Source organism: Tachyglossus aculeatus, chromosome 2, assembly GCF_015852505.1.
Source record: "Tachyglossus aculeatus isolate mTacAcu1 chromosome 2, mTacAcu1.pri, whole genome shotgun sequence".
NCBI lineage: Eukaryota > Metazoa > Chordata > Mammalia > Monotremata > Tachyglossidae > Tachyglossus > Tachyglossus aculeatus.
In genome coordinates this window covers 35,702,618-35,718,853 of record NC_052067.1, presented here as the reverse complement: position 1 = coordinate 35,718,853, position 16,236 = coordinate 35,702,618, and the positions used below count along the sequence as shown (strand labels likewise).

At 42.3% G+C, this 16,236-nt stretch overlaps 1 protein-coding gene across 1 annotated transcript in view; it reads right to left on the bottom strand.

Moving 5' to 3' along the window:
• The window catches only part of DNAJC13 (DnaJ heat shock protein family (Hsp40) member C13), a 102,608-nt gene that overhangs the window by 70,445 nt on the left and 15,927 nt on the right, over positions 1-16,236 (bottom strand). Inside the window, exons 3-9 of the mRNA XM_038769647.1 lie at positions 11,571-11,646; positions 10,832-10,981; positions 10,398-10,439; positions 6,678-6,878; positions 5,335-5,541; positions 5,149-5,244; positions 4,698-4,789 (exon numbers count right to left, since the gene is read on the bottom strand). Coding sequence (XP_038625575.1) covers positions 4,698-4,789; positions 5,149-5,244; positions 5,335-5,541; positions 6,678-6,878; positions 10,398-10,439; positions 10,832-10,981; positions 11,571-11,646 — 864 coding nt within the window. The remainder of the gene's footprint in view (positions 1-4,697; positions 4,790-5,148; positions 5,245-5,334; positions 5,542-6,677; positions 6,879-10,397; positions 10,440-10,831; positions 10,982-11,570; positions 11,647-16,236) is intronic.

Sequence of the window (16,236 nt, the reverse complement as noted above, 5' to 3'; positions counted from 1 at the left end):
ATTCCCAGGCCTGTGCTCTATCCACTGTGCCATGCTGCTTCTCATGATGTCAATATGATGTCAACAGCACCTACTCAATATTAGAAGGCAAAAGACTGGCTTCATTAGATTGGGAGGGAGGGATGAAGTATCCTTCGCAGACTCCTTTGACAACTGGCGAGCTACCTTCCTCTCTATGCCAACTGATTCTTCCTTTACATTCCCTCGCCCTTGAATTCAGAGATGACAGGCGAGAGACCTTTTTCTTGGCTGCAGTGTGGCCAAAAAAGGGCCGCATTACCTTCTTTTTTAAAAGGCACGTTCCCCAAACTGTAAGCTCGTTGTGGGCAGGCAACGTGCCTGTTAACTGTTGTATTGTAGTCTCTCCAACAATTAATACAGTGCTCTGCCCACAGTAAGGGCTCAATAAATAAATGAAGATTTGAACAGTGACTCCCAGCTACAACTCTTCTTCTAGACTGTGAGCCCACTGTTGGGTAGGGACCGTCTCCATATGTTGCCAACTTGTACTTCCCAAGCGCTTAGTACAGTGCCCTGCACACAGTAAGCGCTCAGTAAATACGATTGATTGATTTGTATTACAAAAAGAGGGAGCTTAAAATGTGTTTCTCTGATGCTTAGAACAGTGCCCAGCGCTTAGAACGGTGCTTTGCATATAGTAAGTGCTTCATAAATGCCATTATTATTATTATTATTACACAATGCCTACTTAAGTCAGGCATTAAGAAGGAAACGGGAAGGAGCCAGCTAGCAGCCACTGAAAGTATACAAGTTCTAAGGAGAGTGGAGGCAGAATAGGACACAAATAGAAGAAGCACTAGAAAAATAGTACTTTGAGTACATCAACGATGACAACAACGTTGAAGTTCACCATGAGTGTGTGTGTAGCTCACTATGAGTGTGTGTGTAGCTAAAAAGGCCAGTGGAGGATCCACAGTTTCAGAAGCTTTGGGCATACCAAAGAGTTGTCCTTTGTTGGGTTATGTTAAATGTTTGTAGTGCCTGGCACTGTTCTGGTGCAACAGTAGCAAGATCAAAAGAACACTGGTTGAATTAAGGAGGACCAAATAAGTGTAAAATGCAAGGCATTCAGCAAAGTAGGGGGTGAAACTATCATTGGGATAGCTATTTCAAGTGTTTCAGTGCCCCTGTGCTCTGCACAGAATTCTGCACGGTCAGAGGTGCTGCTTACCGTGACAAAGATGTTCAGTGGTCCTAGGATGTCTTCAGTAATAATAATAATGGTAGCATTTATTAAGCGCTTACCATGTGCAAAGCACTGTTCTAAGCGCTGGGGAGGTTACAAGGTAATGAGGTTGTCCCATGGAGGGCTCACAGTCTTCATCCCCATTTTACAGATGAGGGAACTGAGGCCCACAGAAGTGACTTGCCCAAAAGTCACACAGCTGACTAGTGGCGGAGCTGGGATCTGAACCCATGACCTCTGACTCCAAAGCCCGGGCTCTTTCCACTGAGCCACGCAGCTTCTTCATGTGGTAACCCAGCATGTTTCTACTAGAGATGCAACTCACCTAGAAGCAGTTTTGGCATTTGACAACTGACAAAACTACTTCTTCATTCCTCATTACTGAGATTTAAATATTTTCTATTCTGTTAAACTCTCCAAATTCACCCGCTGGCTGGAATTATGGCAATATTGAGACTCCAACAGTAGGCTCCAAGCAAGACCCAATATACCCTGTTCTCCAAGGAGGGAGAAGCAGTGTAGCCTGGTGGATAGAACACAGGCGTAAGAGTCAGAAGGACTTTGGCTCTGCCACTTGGCTGTTGCATGACCTTGGGAGAGTCACTTCACATCTCTGAGCCTCAGTTACTTCATCTGTAAATTGTGAATGAAGATGGTGAGCCCCATGTGGGACATGGACTGTATCCACCCTGATTAGCTTGTATCTACCCCAGTGTGTAGAACAGTGCTTGGCACAGAGTAAGTGCTTAACAGATACCATTAAAAAAATAATAATAATAATGGCATTTATTAAGCGCTTACTATGTGCAAGGCACCGTTCTAAGCGCTGGGGGTATGCAAGGCGATCAGGCTGTCCCACAGGGGGCTCACAGTCTTCGTCCCCATTTTACAGGTGAGGTAACTGAGGCCCAGAGAAGTTAAGTGACTTACCCAAAGTCACACAGCTGACAAGTGGCAGAGCCGGGATTCAAACCCATGACCTGACTCCAAAGTCTGTGCTCTTTCCACTGTGCCACGCTGCTTCTCAATTTGGGCTAGAGTTCCCATATCTAAACTATCACCGAGGAACCCTTCTGTCATCCTCTACAAGAAAGGACACTCCAACGACGACTACGATCACCAGCTAACAATAACGGCTCACCGGCACTCCTTCCTCTGTACCTTACTCCCAAGCATCCCAAAGGTAGTGAGTTAAAACATGGAAGTGGGAATGGGACGCAAGAGGCCGAGCAGAAAATAATGGGCAGCTTAAAAAAAACTAACCCACACTCCTCTCACCCATTATGCCAATTAAAGATGCTACGGCAGTTTTCAAGTTGCTCCGAGATTCAAGCGAACAATGTTTGGAAACGCCTGGCTTACAGAAGGGGCCAGATGAAAATAGGGGCTTTAAGGGTTGCTGCCTCTCCCCCTCCATTCTCCCACTTGCCTGTCGCTCTTTCTCTTCCAGGGACGAGGCAGAACAGCTCGGGGAAGACAAAGGAATGGGCAGCCCAAGAGAGGAGCCTGTATGACCCCCAAAGCACGTGCTGCTCCTCCCCTACCTGACAAGGGTCCTAGAAAAAGTCAAACGAGTCCGGGAGTTGGTCCCAGATGGGTGAGGAATGGGGGACAGGCACTGCAATAGCCATGGGGCCCAGACCTGAGCCTGGCCCCAATTCCACCACCTCTTGGCAACCTAAAGTCCCCATAATGGCTCATAGTTTGCCTGCTGCTATGGCAGTTCAACAGAGATGAAATCAGGGATGGGCACAGCAAGCAGGGTGGCCTGGCAGCCTTGACTTTTTGTATCGACCTCAGCGATTAGAAGAGTGCCTGGCACATAGTAAGCGCTGAACAGATACCAGTATTTTTATTACTATTTGCATAGAGAAGTTTGGAAGTGCGGTAGAACACAAGGGCAGGCAGGAGGACACAAGCCAGTCTCCTCCCGGGACCCGGCCGGAGTTGAGCTGGCCCTGCTAACCGATCTGACTCCAATTAGGGAGTAAAGAGAAAGAAAATTTGGGAAAAAGTCCTCTTCTACAAGGATTCCAACTTACGGTATTACCCCAGCAAAGGAACAGCAGGGCCTAGAGGACAATGCATAGGGCCTGGGACTCAGAGGACTGGGGTTCTAATTTTGTTAATATATTTTGTTTTATTGTCTGTCTCCCCCTTCTAGACTTTGAGCCCGCAGTTGGGTAGGAACCGTCTCTATACGTTGCCAACTTGTACTTCCCAAGCGCTTAGTACAGTGCTCTGCACACAGTAAGTGCTCAATAAATACGACTGAATGAATAAATAAGAATGATGGCACTTGTTCAGTGCTTACTATGGGCCAGGTACTGTGCTAAGTGCTGGGATATATACTGTAGGGGCACAATTCTGATATACTGGCCTCTCCCAAGTGCTTAGTACAGTGCTCCGAACACAGTAAGTGCTCAATAAATACGATTGACTGACAAAGGAGGGGGGGTATAGGTCTATGCATTAAAAAACAAGGGATGCCAAAAGACATAAGGCGGAATGCCAAGAACTCAAATAAGGATGTAAGGCAGAGGCCAAGTATAAGATGAAAAGTTATCCTTGCCAAATGTTGACCACCAGAGAAAGCGATGATGCCACAGGGGGAACTATAGTAAGAGCCCTCCGCCAGCTCTAGCCGAAACCAGCTGAGACCAGGAGCTGGGAACCCAGGCAGGGAAGCAGATGACAGCATAATCAAGAATCACCGAAGGACACGGATGGAGAAGAGGACCAATAGTTCAAGAAAGGACCTGCAGGAGGGTATACATAAGTGGGCAGACCATGACGCTCAGGGTTGACACGGTCCGACAGAGCTCACCCATCAGTCACAACCGAAGTGCCGTCCCTCCTTGACAGACTGTGGAGAAAGCTAAAGATGACTGCTTCTGACCACCTCCCTGCGGCACTGTCCCATCCCAAAACCACGACAACGACCACCACCGCCGCTACAGAATGAAGTTGCTTCTCGCCACTCCCAAGCCTCTTCTCGGTGTGGTTTTGCAATCATATTTATTGAGCGCTTACTGTGTGCAGAGCACTGTACTAAGCGCTTGCAGCATCAGCCCTCTGCGGATAGCGTCTTCTGGGGCTAACGTATACAATTTTCATCAGCCACACTCCCTGTTCACATGGGCTCAGAGGCTAAGGTGAAGAGAGGGCACGTATTTAATCCCAATTTGGCAGATAAGACTGAGGTAGGGGGCAGCTGAATCGCATAGCAAACAAGGCGGGGAGGTGGTATCAGAAACTAGGTCTTCCGATTCCCAGTCCTGTGCTCTTTCCACTAGTCCACGTAGCTCACTAGACATAAAAATCACTGCAACTGAACAGTCCCACAATGATGTCCACAATATGAAAATATATGCTCCTTTGCCAGCTTCTCAGGCTTAACACTGTCATTCTTACATATAACGAGTTTTGATCATTTTCAACTGATTCCATACTGAAAAGCCTTTGAATGCTTTAAAAAGTCTTACCATACCTTTCTGTTGATGAATATTTCCGTATTTGCCCCTTTATAAATTCAATGGTGAAAAGCTGTGGATTATCAAAGTCACAAACCAACGCAAATACCTAGAGAGGATAGGGGTAGAGGGGGGGGAAAAAAGCCCAAATCTTTCATTTTTATTAAAATAAGATTTTCTTTATAATGAAAGCTTAATAAATAATGTTTATGTAACCACTTTAACATTTTAACAGCAAAACTTCACGTACTTTTCGACCATTTCACAGTTCTTAAAGTAGCATTTTCTTAATTGCTTTCTGTAAATAAGATTTTAAACTCTTTCCCAAACATGCAACTCTTTCGCATGAGACCTCTGAAGACCAAGAAATCTTCAACTATAGTACTGATGTGTGAAATGTAAAATAAAAATAGTTATTCTACTTATTTATAGGAAGAGATCATCTCATCTGGAAAAGCCATTGCTTACCTCTCCTAAAGGCTTCAGTGTTGCAATATTATAGGTAGCTGGGTCTCTTTCAACTAAACAAGTTTCTGTAAGTGCTAGAACTCTTTTCACAGGCTCCTTGAAAAATAGATCAATATTGAAAAGTTGAGGCAACGAATGGCTTGGAACTGAAAGGTCAAAATCATGTTTCTCCTTTTCATTTCTTACCGGATGCCTAGATGTTATTTTCTGAACAACGAACTCCGCTAAAGACGTAATGGACTCATCATTGCTGTACTTCCCAAAGCGAAGACTCAAATATTGCTCAAATTCTAATGGTTCTTTCCTGACCCGCAGTGAAATACCTACATAGTTGCCAGCATGTTCTATTGCACTTTTGATGATCTCTTCTCTTTGCTCAGATGCAAACAGGTGCTGCAGTGTTGTTAGATTTAAAAAAAAAAAAGGATTTAGGTGTAATATTTGGTGAATAAACTAAATACCTGAGTCCACTTTTTAGTAACTAGGCGGTAAAGTACAAAAAATCCAAGTTACCAATGAACACTGGCCCCATAAGTAAAGAGGCTTCTGTGTATTTGTGGGCTAGGAAAGCACTGACCCACTCCATTATATTGTGATTTCCCAAGGACTCACTACAGTGTTCTGCATTCAGCAGGCATTTAATAAACACATAAAGTTAAGAGTAGATGAGCATGGGGTGAATTTAATTTTAAATATTTTGGTCAAGATGTTTAGAGACAATCCTTAAGGGAGAAACTCCATTTTAATAGATTCCCACTACATACTGGCATCGACTAGAGGTTTTTCCCTAAGGGTCTTTCTTTTCTCTTGGTAACCTTCAAGTACATAGGTTAAGAGTAGATAAGTATGGGGTGAATTTAATTTTAAATATTTTGGTCAAGATGTTTAAAGAGACAATCCTTAAGGGAGAAACTCCATTTTAATAGATTCCCACTACATACTGGCATCGACTAGAGGTTTTTCCCTAAGGGTCTTTCTTTCCTCTTGGGAACCTTCAGGTACATAGGTTATTTACATAGTACACTACTGATTATAAAGTCATGTTGCTAGAAAATGCTTGTTCTGTTAGGAATGGAGTCAAAAACAAAAAGAGTATCGTAAATTCACATTTATGCTAATCTGAATCTCTATATTCACTCACACTCTAGACTGTAAGGTTGATGTGGGCAGGAACTGTGTCGACCAACTCTGTTATATTGTAGTCTCCCAAGCACTTGGTACAGTGCTCGGTGATTGACTCACCTAAATATAGGCATCCCTTTGAAACAGAAGGGACCTTTAGTAATACCGACATTTTTCTTATGCATTAGTTTCCGAAAAGCATTTTCAGATATTAAGGGATACGTAACATATTCACATGTTTTCATAAGCTACATTTCATACAATATGTGCAGAAGTGCATGAATTACATGACAAAGTAAGCGTGCAAATAAAAAGATATTAGGGGGAATAGATGAATCCCACACCCTTTACATTATCAATCTACAGAGATTCTAGTTTTTGCGATAGCCTTGCTTTACAACACTTACCAATCTACTGAATCCTCCATAGAGTATACAGAACCCTCCCTGGTAATCAGAAAGGTCTGCAAAGCCCTCAATATTTCGGTAGTCATAGGAACAGAGTACTCTGTTGGTTGCAGGATTAATTTGGTCAAAACCTCCAGGAGTTACTTCCAAAATAACAGGCTTCCTTGTATCACTCCAGTGATGTTTATAGCAGTTATATCTCTAAAAAGAAAGCAGGACTACTTTCACATTCAGTTTTTCAAATTAGTCAGAAATCATATATGCACATCCTAATGTTTAATCTATGAAATCAACCACAAAAAGAAAAACTATTTCAAATATCGATATTACAAGTCAAATCATTTTCACTATGCCTCAATGAATACGTTAAAGCTTCTTTATGTTCATATCAGGCTTGGCTTTCTGTCAACTCAGTTCCAAGGTAACTTATTTTTCTCTAAGAAAAAATGGAGAATTAGATTATTTCCATAAGACAAAACAGCCTAAATTTTAAAATACTTTAATGTCAAGCAACAAAAGGAGGGTGGAGAAGAGTGGCTTAGGAAATAAAATCAAAATTGGTTTTAAAGTAGGAAGAGCATTTAACTATTGGGTTATGCTTTCATATGTCCCTTTAAATGGTCTACTGAGCCCACTTACGTTGGGTAGGGACCGTCTCTATATGTTACCAACTTGTACTTCCCAAGCGCTTAGTCCAGTGCTCTGCACACAGTAAGCGCTCAATAAATACGATTGAATGAATAAATGAACTTACGAAGGGTTAATGAATGGGAAAAATTCCAAGAGGACCAAAGTATATCAGGCAACCAAATTAAACACAAAACTAGTAAACACCAGTACTGCTCAGGATGTACTTTCTGGTGCCTCATTTTCAATAAGACTTTTGCAGAGAAAGCATTCACCCCAAAGGCATCATGAAAAGACCTCTTGGGGAGAAAGGAAATTTATCACAACAGACAGTCAAAGGATACGCTAAAGAATCCAAAGACCTTCACAAGTTTGCCACAAAACTCAGAAGTGGAACTCACTAGGAGTGAAGACCTGTGGCTCCTAATCTAATGGCTTCAGAGTGGAAAGGGAGGCAAGGAGGAAGGCACACCAAAGACTTGGGCGTTCAAAAACATTAATATACTTGTACTCATCAGGAAGCAGAGCAGCTGTGGAAAAAAGCTGTCACCATAAAATACGAAAAACTAGCCCCAGAGTGAATGGGCAAGTAACCACAGTGAGTCCAGAGTAAAAGAAATAGAGCTGCCCACTGGCAATGAGGATGGCTCTTTTGAGCGTCTCCCATACTGCTTTGGAATGGCCCAAGGAAGAAGCAATCTTCGTGGATGCTGAACCCCTGATCACACCTCGCCCAGGCAACTAACATATGAGACTCATAACCCGCGATACACTGCTGAGGTCAAGTCAGTGAGCGGTAACTCCAATACCTAGTTATCACCCCGAATCCAGACTGGCCCAGATCATCTGGCCAGAGGAGTCTATCAGGATGGAAATAAACTCTCTACTGCCTAAACCCACTTTAATTTTTCCCTCCCAATCCCTCGGGCTAGGAACCTTGATGCTCTGACTCCTCTTTCAGCCTTGAATCATTCTGATGCTTAAGCCCGCCGATTCTTTCTCCATAAAATTTCTCAGGTCTGCCCTTTCCTTTGCAATTACACAGCCACCACCCTGGTTCAAGTTCTCTTCTTCTTTATGGTTAGATACCTGACTCTTATCTCCAACCTCTCCCCTCTTCAGTCTAGACTCCACAGCCTGAATTACCCCTCTAAATTGCTCTTCTGATCACATTCCTCTCCACCTCCAAAACTCCTACGGGCTGACCAAGTTCCTCCTCATCCGGCAAAATCTCCTCATCATTGGCCTTAGGGAACTCCACCAGTTGTCTTCTCCTAGACTGTGAGCCCATTGTTGGGTAGGGACAGTCTCTATATGTTGGCGACTTGTACTTCCCAAGCGCTTAGTACAGTGCTCTGCACACAGTAAGCGCTCAATACATACGATTTTATTAATATATACCCCCTTCCCTACTATCAGTGGTATTTACTGAGTGCTTATTATGTGCAAAGCACTGTACTAAGCACTAAGAAGAGTAAAATCCAACACTTCCTCCTCACAAGGAGCTTATATTCAGGAGTGGGAGGCAGACATTAAAATATATTACCGAGACATACAACAGCGCGGGCGGGCTGAGGGTGGGTAGAATGTCAAGTGCTTAAAGGTGCATAGGTGACAGAAGGGAGAAGAAGATAGGGAAACCAAGGCTTACTCACTACTCCCAAGTCTACTTTCTAAGCTTCTCCCAAGTGAACATTTTCACTGATCCTCGCTCTCCCTTCTCTCACCTCTGGCTCCTTGCCCACACCATACCCTTTTCCTGGAACTCACTTTCCCTTCAAATCTGCCAGCCCACAGCTGTCTGCATCTGGAAAGTTCTTCTGAAATCCCACCTCCTCCATGAAGCAACTCTAGACTCATTTTCTTCCTTCCCAGTTCGTATCTTCCAAACACCACCTCAGATTTTGTGCAGTCTCCTGGAGCCCTCAATTTATGTACTCTACTATTTAGACACTTATTTATTCACTTGTCCATTCTCTTTTTCCTTATAACCCGATGTCTATCACCGCTGTTTGTGTAAACTCCTTGAGGCAGGAATTTTGTTTTATTTCACTTGACTTTCAAGTGACTAGTTCAGTGCTTTGCATGTTTTGTTTTGTTGTCTGTCTCCCCCTTCTAGACTGTGAGCCCGCTGTTGGGTAGGAACCGTCTCTATATGTTGCCAACTTGTACTTCCCAAGAGCTTGGTACAGTGCTCTGCACACAGTAAGCGCTCAATAAATACGACTGAATGAATGAATTAATATAGTAACTAATTCATCTATATGGATGTAGCAGGGGGACTACATCTTTTCTCAAAGTCTTTCCCAGCTTTCTAATTCTACGATAACCCAAAAAGATCCACCTCATACCATAATGATAGGCCTAAACTAAGGTGGATTTATTGAAAATGGTATTTAATCCCACATCACTGGGCAGTGAGGTTCCACATTTTTCAGGGTTTTTTTCTTGTACAGTAAACCAAAGAAATTATATTTGCTAAATATGAGAGGGAGAGAGGGAGAGAGGGAGAGAGGGAGAGAGGGAGAGAGGGAGAGCGCACACACAAAGCAAAGAATTTGACCAAAGCAAGTACACCTGGATAACCTTGAGTAAGTCACTTAGCCAGTTTTTCAACTGAAAAAGTGTGGGGGGACACAGGGAGAAGAGGAGAGATCTGTCTATCTCACAACTAAGTAAACAATATAAACTACATCTATCCAAATGTTTAAAACACAAGTTCCTTGAAAGAAAGGAATACCAGTCATGACATGAATATTATTCAACTGTTCCAAACATGCAGAAATCTAGGATGCCCTCAAAAAATTAAACATTTTTTCAATGCATACTATCGAGTCTCCTGTTGAGAATGAAGTCTAAGCCTTGGTCTCCATGCTCCATATGCTAAGCCAATGGCAGGGCAGACTACAAAATATTTATCATATAGCTCACCCTACTTAAAATACAATACTATAAGTTGAGGGTTCTGTTCTCACGTTTTGTTTCCAAGACTACTAAATCATTGGTTCTACCAAGAAACTTTCACATTTATTTAGGGCTGCGTTTACAAAAGTAAAAATAAACCACTCTAAGCCAACATGATCCGATACTTGCCCGGCCTGTAATCTTTCCTTCTGAAAAGTCAGTCCTGAACCTCTGTAAGAGAAAATAATCGACAGAATTTGTAACAAGAGAACCAGCACAGTGCCCTTCACTTCTGTTCCAGCCCATTCCACTCAACTGAAAAGAAAAAAGAAAATCCTGACTCGCAACCCAAAATGAATATAACCAACGAAATGTAGAATTCAGGATTTTTAGATGTACAAATTGACCATGAACAGAAATGTTACACAACTGGAAAAAATACTGTTTACCATATAAGCACAATAAGACTGAGTTAGTCCATTACTTCTATTTCATCTTAACTGCCTATTTTGATATGCTCCAATTTAGAGAAACAGTGATTCTTCCAAATGTTTAATCCAGGATAAATCGAGGTTCCCGTGAGAAAACTTTGCGTTGGCAAGTTAATCATCACTACTTCTTACCAGTGCTTCTGTAAGAAGTTCCGTTCTGTGCTCTGTGGAGAACTTCAAAGTTTCAGACTTTTTTCCACTGCCTTTACGAAATGTGAGATTGAATTCCGTGCCTTGTCCTTTTCCAACGGGGCTGATGCTACAAATATCTCCATAAGGCCACTAAAATAAACACATTTACTACATTCAGTATAAACCACAACAATTCACATGATTCATTTTGAGGACTCTGACAAAGCTGAGAACTGGACAGTGCGTGTGATAAGTAAAAGAGGGATCCCAAACTGTATCACCTTTAAAGGAATTACTGAAAAAGATGTGACTAGCCAGCAACCCCCAAAGAGAACAGAAAGTCATTGTTGCAAACTTTCCAAATAATTTTTACATTTGCTGCTCTAATGTTCATCTTTAAGAACCAGCCCTGGCCAGTTCTCACCTAACCCCTAGCTTCTCCCCCAAACACTCAATTATCTATTTTGCTCTTATGTGACCATGGATAATTGTGAGATTATTATATTTTTTAAAAGATATAAATGGAAAAAGTAGACGAATAACTATTCAAGAACTATTGAGAATAACTATTCTGCTAGATCTTCCATTTAGAGAAATGACTCTGTCCAATCAATATTTTATCTAGCCCCTTTTGGGACCCTGAGAAAAGAAAGGTATTAGGAAGGATAAAAGAAAAAAAAAACCCAGTAAAAACATAGCTTGTATTAACAGGCCAAAGATCAGCTTTTCGTAGTATTACCTGATTTGTCACTTCTAGTGTGTTGGGATTATATGTAGTGATAGCATGAGTTCCAACTGAAAAGACCCGTTTATACCTAAAAGCAGAACAACAAGTTTTGAGTTTTATTCTTCTCCACAAAAAACAAATGGTCTTTAAATATTTAGTATCACATCAAATTTTAAATGTAAGATTACAAGTGTATTTTAAAATACTGAAACTGTTAATCAGTTAATGAAGCTTTAACTCTCTTGATTAAAAGTCATAGCAAGTGAGTATCTCCACATTATGGTTATCAGCACTTCTAATTAGCAGAACCATTACAAAATTAAACAAAACCTACAAACGTTACAAAATATTGGCCAATATGAAAAGTTTGCAGAAGAACCAATAGTAAGCTATAAATTTGTTTCAACTTAGTTGGAATGGGGTCAGAATCCTAACATCAGAGGTTTCTACAAGGGTACAGATGAAACAGACAATTACACAGTGCCAATTATTCTAAAATGTCTTGAGAAAAAGATGGAAAGGCAGAGAGATCTGAGACATTTCTCAGACAAAATATGACCTTGGAATAAAAGGTGTTCATTAAAGTTTTTATAGATAGCAGATAATGGGAGGGAAAATGTGTGGGGAAAAAACACACTAAATAACATTTCATGCACCTCTTCACACAAATTTTCAGCACTGAAATAAAGACTTCTCTCCGACAAAGATACAAACACTCATTGATAGAAGTAGGAATCCTGGGTTTTATTTTCAGCTAAACCTCAAATTCATGCAATCACCATGTCTTTTCTGGACCTTTCCCACTCTTAAAAGCAAATAGAGCTTTCCGCATCTTGAGATGTTTTCATACCCCGAAATAAAAGCTTAAACTGAAGCCTTCCAACAACAATCTACTAAAAGGACCCAAAAAGAAAAATTGTATTCAAACCAATCAAGTGGCAAAATGCCATTATTGTTATTTACTGAGAGGCCATGGGCAGAACATTTCTATGGGGTCCTTGTGAGAATTTAAGCAAAAATACTGTACAGTCTTGTAAACTATGTCACACTCCAAGAGGTATTTAAACATTGGCCACAGTTTTTTTTAATTAAAAGCTGTAGGCTGGGGATGTCTCTGTAGCCAGAAGATCACACACGTGAAGTAATTTAAAAAAACATAAAGGGCAATATATATTAGATTCTCTATTTTGGTAGGCACAACTTAAAGCCACACCATGATTGGAATATTATTCCCCAAATTCTTAATTTAATGATGCCTTATAAAATGTCCTGCTGGACACAGTCTGTGCAAAACCTAAAAGACTCGGACAAGTACAGGTAGTTTTAAACTTAAGAAGCTTCAAGCAGTGTGGCTCAGTGGAAAGACCCTGGGCTTTGGAGCCCGAGGTCATGGGTTCAAATCCCAGCTCTGCCAGTTGTCAGCTGTGTGACTTTGGGGAAGTCACTTAACTTCTCTGTGCCTCAGTTACCTCATCTATAAAATGGGGATTAAAACTGAGTCCCCCGTGGGACAACCTGATCACCCTGTATCTACCCCAGTGCTTAGAACAGTGCTCTGCACATAGTAAGCACTTACTAAATGCCACCATTATTATTATTATTCAATGAATCATATCAACTGAGTGCGTACTGTGTGCCGAGCACTGTACTAAGCGCTTGGGAAAGTACAATGCAACAGTAAACGGTGACATTCCCTGCCCACAACAGGCTCACAGTCCAGAGTGGGGGAGACAGACATCGAAACAAGTAAATGAAATTACAGATATGTACATAAGTCCTTTGGGGCTGGGAGAGGGGGAAGGGCAAAGGGATAAATAAAATTACAGATATAAATGTAAGTGCTTTGGGGCTGGGAGTGGGGGAGTATAGGGAGCAAGTCAGGGTGACGCAGAAGGGAGTGGGAGAAGAGGAAAAGTGGGGCTTAGTCAGGGAAGGCCTCTTGGAGGAGATGGGCCTTCAATAAGGCTTTGAACGGGGGGGGAATAATTGTCAGATCTGAGAAGGCAGGACGTAGGCGAAGGATCAGCGGTGAGGTGGGAGAGACTGAGGCACAGTGAGAAGGTGAGCACTAGAGGGGTAAAGCGTGCGGGCTGAGTTGCAGAAGGAGAGAAGCAAGGTGAGGTTATGACGAATGGCATGTTCATTTCTAGATATACACCACCATATCTTTACAATACACAGGTTTTGAACTGACAACACTGGCCTCCTTTACAGCTCGAGCATCGGGGACACGGTGATGAGCGCCCAAGTGCCATGGGGAGAATTTTTTAAGGCCCAGATGGGGGGCACGGGGAAGAAAAATAAGGAGAGGAGGAGGCACTGGAGCAGTTAACAGAACCATTTTATTTCCAAAGAAATTCAAATTGACTACTCTATCGTGGTGCTTCTCTGACCATGTAATTTCACTAATAAAGCCACATTATTACTCTGTAATTAACTGGTAAAACAACTCAATGATCTGAGTTAGATTAACTGTAACATAACAGCCAGTAATGTGTCTACTGACTGTTGTCTTGTATCCTCCCAGGGGTTTAGTATGGTGCTCTGCATACAGTAAGTGCTCAATAAATACCATTAATTAAATAAGATCTCCAACCATGGGTCAAGGATCGATCCTCCATTTATAACATTGTTCTTAAGAGGCCCATGCGGGACAGGAGCTGTGTCTAACCTAAATAACTTGCATTGTCAACAGCCCTTAGAGCAGCGTTGGACACACAGTAAGTGCTTAACAAACACTATTTAAAAAAAAAATGTATCCAACAACATTGCCTTAAGGGACACAGTGTTCAAGAAACCAGTTTTAGTGTAAGTCCAGAGACTGCCTGAATATGGTATTCAGAAGAGGGAGAAATCAAAGAAATATATTTCTATAACCCTTTGTATGTAGTATTTCCCAATCTCTTTTGCTTATCATACTTGCTTTCCTACAAGACTAGTACTGTAATCTTTTCTGAAACAATTGCATCGGTAGTTATGAGAACTGCTGCTACAGAAGGACCTCTCATTTCTCTACCTCTCATTTGACATCTAATCACTCTCGGCTTCGAGGCTGTCCATCCCCTCGCCCCCTCCTACCTCACCTCCCTTCTGTCCTTCTCCAGCCCAGCCCGCACCCTCCGCTCCTCTGCCGCTAACCTCCTCACAGGGCCTCGTTCTCGCCTGTCCCGCCATCGACCCCCAGCCCACATCCTCCGCCCATCCGCCAAGCTAGTTCTCTTCCTCCCTTCAAAGCCCTACTGAGAGCTCACCTCCTCCAGGAGGCCTTCCCACACTGAGCCCCCTTTTTCCTCTCCCCCTCCCCATCCCCCCGCCGGCCCTACCTCCTTCCCCTCCCCACGGCACCTGTATATATGTTTGTACAGATTTATTACTCTACTTATTTTACTTGTACATATTTACTATTCTATTTTGTTAATAATGTGCATTTAGCTTTAATTCTTTAATTCTCCCCCTTTTAGACTGTGAGCCCATTGTTGGGTAGGGACCGTCTCCATATGTTGCCAACTTGTACTTCTCAAGCACTTAGTACAGTACTCTGCACACAGTAAGCGCTCAATAAACACAATTGATGATGATGATGAATTCTATTTGTTCTGACGACTTGACACCTGTCCACGTTTCATTTCGTTGTCTGTCTCCCCCTTCTAGACTGTGAGCCCGTTGTTGGGTAGGGACCGTCTCTATGTGTTGCCAACTTGTACTTCCTAAGCGCTTAGTACAGTGCTCTGCACACAGTAAGTGCTCAATAAATACGACTGAATGAATGAATGAATAATTGCTTGTTCTTCAGCAACGAAATGAAAGATGCCCTATAAACCTTTCAACATTTAATTCATACATTTTAAGTTCACTTTACCATCTGTAAAAACAAATTTTTTTGGTTCCACCCCCCTCCTCACTCCCTCAGGGTTGAGAGGAGAGATGTGCCACTTGCTAATTGCAAGAGATTCCAGAGAAGAGATAGGTCTTAACCAGGAGTACAGGGATCATCATGTGCCAGAGGCTCGGCCCTCTTATCTTGGAAAAGTCAGCACTTCCTTATCTCAATTTCCAAAAATTAAGGAGAATGACCGAGTAAGCTTCGGTCCTTTTGCTTTGAAACCTTTGGATTAAGGGCAATGTTAACATTTTACCGTTTCTCAAAGTCACGTGAATTTGCCAACATAATCCTTTCTGGGGAATGTAACGGCGAAAGGAGAGAAAGACAATTAAGACATAAATGCAGTTCCACAACTGTTCCAGTACTTCTGACAACTAATGAAGGAAAATAGCAAATTATCACTGAAAGGAGATAGAGCTGCTCCTAGAGTGGTAAGGACCCAGGGCAAATTAGCCACTGCAGCCCCAGAATAAGCATTCAGGGAGGTAGGCAGCATTCAAGTCTTTCCCTCTGAGGTCGGAGAAAGGTTTGGGGGCGTGCATGAGGAAGGAGAAAAGAAAGAGAGGTCACAGAGTAACGATCTCTTGTGGGCAAAAAGTAGGGGGCACATTTTAGGGACGGTTTGTGGGGAGACGGTCGGGGCGAGGAGAGGGTCCATAGTCACTTCACTTTGTCACATCCTAAGGACAGCATTGCATGCCAGAATCCTGTGCTAGACAGACTACTGATCTGACCCAGGAATGGCACTGTTTGGGTTACTATTAAGTTCAAAGACCCCTCCGACTTATTTTATTG